Raw genomic sequence first — 6,000 nt, forward strand, 5'->3', positions numbered from 1 at the left:
CCTCCACCCCTCTGGCCCTGTCAATCATACAGGACAGGGAGGAGAGGAGACCTTTAAAAGGGAGGAAGCTGCAGTCAGTGAGGGGAAGGAGTGGGATTGCCCTAGGAGTGACTCCTGAAGCTGTGGAGGGAACTGTCAGACAGGAAACCTTTCCTCTGCCCCAAGGAGAGTACAGCGGACTCCCTGGTAAGACAGACAGGCTGAGCCTGCCTCATAGACTCAGCCAGAGCCATCGCATGTGTGCTGGATTGTTGGCAGCACTGTAGATTTGCCACCCCCAGAGTGTGTGTGGGGTCTGTGACTTTCCTTGTGATCCCCCAACTGGAGAGACTTAAGGAGGCCCACAAAGGGCAGAGCCCCCCTGAAAGGAGTAGGGAAGTGGGGCCTGGATTGTGACCACCCAATTGATGTTGCTTGGGAAGGGATTAAAGCAAAACTGAAAAAGCTGCTCATATAAGAGCAGCCACATGTAGGATCAGACTGGTATAACTGACTGATTCACTGGTAAAACTTCCCATGTAGACAAGCCCTCCGTGACTAGAGGCAGGGATCTGATTCTTCTCTCACGCTGGTGTAAATCAGGAGTAACTCCCCCAGAGTAACCCAGTGTGAAATCAGAGCCCGTGAGATCAGAATCAGGCCCCGGCAATCCAAAGGCAAGGCTGTCTCTGGCCCCAGTCCTCGGCTATGACCAAGGACTGTACAGCACAGCTCAGCCCAGGGCTGGCTGGACATTGGGCTGGTCCCCAGCCTAACTTAGAGTTGCCTGGAGGCTGTGTTAAGTTGTGCAAGCTAGCAACGGCCCCAACGGATTGACCCAGCAGGCAGCACTCAGCAGGGTGTGGGTTTGCCCTGATTGCAGTGCAAGGGCGGCATACAGCCTGGCTCTCTCTTCAATTCCAATTGCAATTCAAGGCTCTGACTCTGACCTGTCAGACCCAATGCAGGCTGGGTGGCTCCTGCGTCGTAGATGTAAACATCAGGAACAGGGAGAACCGAGCGCTCTCCGGGAGCTCACTGCTTTGCTGCCCTGCCAGGTCCAGAGGGCCCAGTGCCAGGCCCACCACAGTGCTCGGACCCAGGGGCAGTTAACTTTGGGGAATGCCCATCTCTCCAAGAGGCAGACACTGCCTGTTGCATTCCAGTGCTTCCTATGCAACGGAGCACATTGGACTCGAACTTGGCCGGGGTGCCTGGGAGACCGCTTGCTGTTAACAGAGCCCCCACAGCAGGACTCGCGAGCTGAGCTGCTGAGCATGAGCCAATCTTGACGTGTCCAAGCTTGTGCTCCGAGCTCACGCTTGATGCAGTGTCTCTCAGGCCCTGACAGGAACACCACAGGGAGAGGAAGGGTTGCTAACTCCCCAGGATTGTCCTGGAGACTCCAGGAATTAAAGATTAATCTTTAATTACAGATTATGTCATGTGATGAAACATCCAGGAATATGTCCAGCCAAAACTGGCAACGCTAGGGAGGGGGCAGGTGTGTGCACACAAGGAGTTCTGACACTGCTTGGCAATCCCCCATCCCCACCAGGATGAGTCTGCAATGCAGAACAGCCCCATCCCATGGAGAGCTCTGGAAGCCAGGGAGTGTGCTTCCCCACAGCACAATGGGGGGGGGGGAAATAATCCCTCCTAGAACTCCCTGCATGCTGGGGACTGCCCCCATCCTATAGGAGTGCGCAGCTCCCCTCTGCAGCCAGCCAGCTGGCCTGTGAATTGGGGAATGCCCTTTTGGGGTGGATATGCCCCATGGCACCACTAGGGGACAGGCCTTGGGCTACCGATGCTGTGGGGTGGCTCCCTCACTGGCCCTTGCAACATCCCAGCAAGCTGCAGTTGGAAGGCTTTGCAGGGCCCTTTAAGGCCACATCCAGACTAAGAAAATAGGCCATGTTTTCAAACATGCCCCCTGCTCAGGTCAGCCCTGGGGGGAGCCTGGATTTGCCCCAGCCAGCTGTCACAAGTGCTGAGACCATTGCCACGTGGCCTCCTTGTTTCTTTGTATGTTTAGCACCATGATATGTGGTTGCTGGTGTACTGGCTGTGTGCCCCTTCAGAGGGACAACTAACTGATGTGATTTGCTGCCTGGCATGTGCCTGTACAAGGGACATCTGCCAGCTGCCAGACTCCGATGCTGACCCTTTGGTACCATATGCAGGGGTAGTGTAGGTCTACACTATTTGTTCTCCTACTGCCCCATTGTTTTACTCCTTTCTCTTGCCCCACCTGGCACAGCAGCACCATCTGTCAGCCATGGGGAAGAAGTGCATGCTCTGCCAAGGTGGCCTTACCAGGTGGCCTTCCTTCCCCGGCTTAGGGCACGACGGTCTGTGTGCTCCTGCTCACGCTGTTTCTAAACCCTCGCAGCTGAGTTAGAGTCATGGAGGTGCTGCTGCACGCAGAGAAGAAGTGGACAGAAGTGAATCTCTGTCACCAGTGGAGAAAGGAGGCAGGAGAATGACCCTGCAACAGCACATTGGACCCATGTGAGGACAGAACAGCCCATTACAGCCAGCCTGCCCCTCCTGCTAGGGGCATCGCAGCCCATGAGCCATGGGATTGGTGGGGAATACAGGACAATTCTTATGCATTTCCTCTGGGAAAGCCCAGATTCATCCCCCAGGTAACCCCCACACACCCCTTCCCAAAAGGGAAATGAATGATACTGAAGGGGAACTGCAGAGACAGACCAAGGATTACATCAAGGGCTGTAGGTGGGATGAGTGTCCTGGCTCAGGGGGCACCAGCACTCCCTCCCCCACTAACCTGACCCAGAGGCACTGGCACCCCCATCGCTGCTAACCTGGCCGCTAATCTGACAAGACCATGTGTAGAAGGCCAAGTAAAGCCCCTCTCCATCTGACCAGGAACAGGATAAGGAGATGGTGCTTAGGGAGCTCACAACTTTTCCTTGTTTCACGGCCTCAACTACACCCTAACAAGGCAACTGGACTGGACTTAGACTGAACAAGTCTGTTCAGGCCAACATTCCTGGAACAACAATGCTGATCGGGGGTAAACTGCCTGCCCAGATGGTGAAAGGACACTAGCACGTGCTACCTGGACAGAAAGCCAAGAGGACCATGGGAGGATGGGGAATGGAGGATTCTGGCTGGGCAGCAACCGCTGAGCTAATTGTGCTGCTTTCTGTCTGTGCAGAGCTCTGAGTGAAGGGGTTTTCTCTGACTATGCTGGGAAGGAGTTAGACTCTTGTGTTTTCAAATTCCTTTCCCGAGCCAGTAAATGAAGAACTTAGCATGTGGTTCTGCTCCGGGGAGGGACGTGGTGACAATCACATCATGGGGTCCTAATTGCCAGATCAAGTGGGCTCTGTTTACAACTACAAAGATTTTTTTTTCTGCCAGTGCTGTGTCCTCCCCGTGGGCTCCGAGAGTTACAATGGGCTCCTTCCTTCTGCACATCAGTAGCAACAGTAGTGAGGATTTTGCAGGTAAATTATGTCCTCACAGGCTCTGATGATGATGCAGGCGGAGGTGTGGACTACAACCCCTCCCAGAGCCGAGCTGGCTCTGCAGGACAGAGGGGAGGGGAAAGCACTAAGCAGTCATGGCTAGAAGATGATGCTGTTTTTACCTGGTCACATATCAGGGTGACATACTGCACTTTAACAACAAAATAAGCTGCATTCTGAGCAAACTGAAATTCCCTGTGCAATTGCAACACGTTTTCTAGGTACAATGTGGCCTTTTAACATGAATGAGGTCTTCCAGGGTTAAGCCCGTCGATTTAACATCAGAGAACAGAATTAAAAAGTATCAGGTTTTAGATAATGCAGGCTGTACCTCCTTGCCTGGAGAGTGACAGATAAGCTCCTGGGGTCAGGGTCTGACTCCCTCTACATCTGTGAAGGACAGGACAAACTGATAGTACTTAATAATGAAATAACACAGTAGTGATGGATAAAGAGAAGGTTCCAAAGGAACTGTCTTTCTCCTAGTTCTTTTCCAGCTCTGCCTTCAGTAATGTCACTCAAAGCACGTAGGGGCTGCCAATTAACTACATGCTCAAGTCTCCTCTTCGGCCTGTCTTCCCAGGGAAGCTAACACTGCACTCTTGCCCTTGAACCCATGTCTCCAGAATGGCTGTGTGAATCTTTAGCTCAGGCCAGGAGATGATGTATCTTGCGGCCTGATTCCCCATTGCCTTGCACCTTGAGCAGTCATTCCCACCAGTGCAGAGGGATGTGAGACCATTCTGATTCAGTGGCGTTTTATACCCGCCTTGCCCTGCCATCAATGATAACACAAGGTGTGGGGCAGCAGAGAAGCGGGCTCTCTGGTTTCCTTCTCCAGTGCAGAGCCTTACCAGGGGCATGGTGTGTCGATGGATAGAGGACCTTGGATCACAGTAATGACCTATCAATACTGAAATGTGCTGTGGGGAAGGTCTAGGAGGGACCTTTCTCGGGGGTCACCGGCCTGTTAAGGACTTGACCCTGCTCCCAGTGGAGTCAAAAGCAAAACTGAAATGGACTTCTTGGGACACAAGAGGGACCCCCAAGTGAGTTATTGCTGGGACAGGCATAACGAGAGCCTATTCCAGGGCAGCAGGGACTGAAACCCAGGTCTGGGTGTCCCATCTTCTGCCTGAAGTGGATCAACAGCAGTCTGAGGGAGTCCTCTCCTGCACATGCTATGAAATAGACCACATCAAACCAGTGCTCTTTAACTCAGTTTGATCCTTCCTCTATGAGCTGGACCAAACTGGGCTGTAACCTGCTTAGATAAACCTGCATTAGTGCTGATCAGATTCCTAGGAGACATTTCCCCACAGAGTCCATGGACTAATGATTCCCAACTGCACTCTCTGGGCTCCTGTGAACCAGACACCCCCTCTAGCTGGCTTTGTCAGGACATTGCCTTGGGTATGTCAGTGGCAGGAGCTGTAGGCAGTACGATTTACACCTGGTGAGGATCTGGCCCTGACAGACCTGAGGGAAGGGAAGCAGGAGCTTTCCCAAAGCAGTACTGTCTCACCTTAGTCATTCCTTCCTCGTTCATTTCCATCTTCTTCTTCAACTGCATCATTTGCCACATTTCCTCAGCGGGCTTGTTGAAGGGCTGGCTCCGGGCCAGCAGCTGTGCTGTGGTAGGGGGATTATTCAGCTGGATCAGCTGACTTTCAATCCTTGTCAGCCTTTCCTGAAACTGGTGAAAGAGCGATCTGGATTTCCTCTCCAGGGGGACCTGCTCCTGGCCCTGGCCTTCCGCTGTAAAGCTAGGGGCAGCCTGGAGAAAATCCCTCTCCTCCGAGGAGATCTCCTTCTTGATATCCTGGAGCTGGAGGTGCTCCAGCAGGCCATGTAGCAGGACATGCAGGGCATTGAAGTTGACATTGCCGAGCTCAGGTGTGCCAATCGCAATGTTCACCAGCTCTGCGAACGTTACGGAGAAGCTCATTTTTCGTTCAGTCTCTGACCTTGGGAGACCAGCAGCTGTGACCACTGAGGTGGCCTTGATACAGTGAGGTTAGTTCCCAGGACCAGTCGTCCTAGGGATCCACAATAACACACTGTGATAGGCTTAAAGTTAATAAGTCACGGCCATGGGCATGTGATTGGCTTATGGGAGCATCGGTCTGGTCTGAGTTCTCCTCTGAAAGTTTCTGCTGGTTGCTAGGATACCAAGGAACGTGCTGAGATCTGAAAGGAGATGGACAACTTAAGAAACGTGGCAAGATGGTGATAAATGGGGTGAGTCACTTTGCTGTTTGGCCATGGACCAGGGAAAATCAGAAGCACAGTGACACCTGGTAGAGGAGTAAAGGAATGTGCTCTTGGAAGCAGGAGAGCCCGGTTGTTGAGAGCGTGAGGTAACTGTGGCTGGTTACCGAGGGATTTTTCTTGAGATTCCATGCTCGTCTCTCTTGCACCCAGGATTTTACTCGGCTCCTAGGGATGAAATACAAACTGCTGGCAAAGGCAAATCCCCCCACTCTGGCAGGAGACTTAGACTGAGTAAAACACCCCGGGA

General features: G+C 52.8%; 1 protein-coding gene across 1 annotated transcript in view; it reads right to left on the reverse strand.

Moving 5' to 3' along the window:
* The window catches only part of C10H16orf96 (chromosome 10 C16orf96 homolog), a 30,561-nt gene extending 24,854 nt beyond the window's left edge, over positions 1-5,707 (reverse strand). Inside the window, exon 1 of the mRNA XM_043493992.1 lies at positions 5,005-5,707. Within this exon, the coding sequence (XP_043349927.1) occupies positions 5,005-5,427 (423 nt within the window). The 5' untranslated portion in view covers positions 5,428-5,707. The remainder of the gene's footprint in view (positions 1-5,004) is intronic.
* Between the last annotated feature and the right edge of the window lie 293 nt (positions 5,708-6,000).

This window comes from Dermochelys coriacea, chromosome 10 (genome assembly GCF_009764565.3).
Source record: "Dermochelys coriacea isolate rDerCor1 chromosome 10, rDerCor1.pri.v4, whole genome shotgun sequence".
Taxonomy (NCBI): domain Eukaryota; kingdom Metazoa; phylum Chordata; order Testudines; family Dermochelyidae; genus Dermochelys; species Dermochelys coriacea.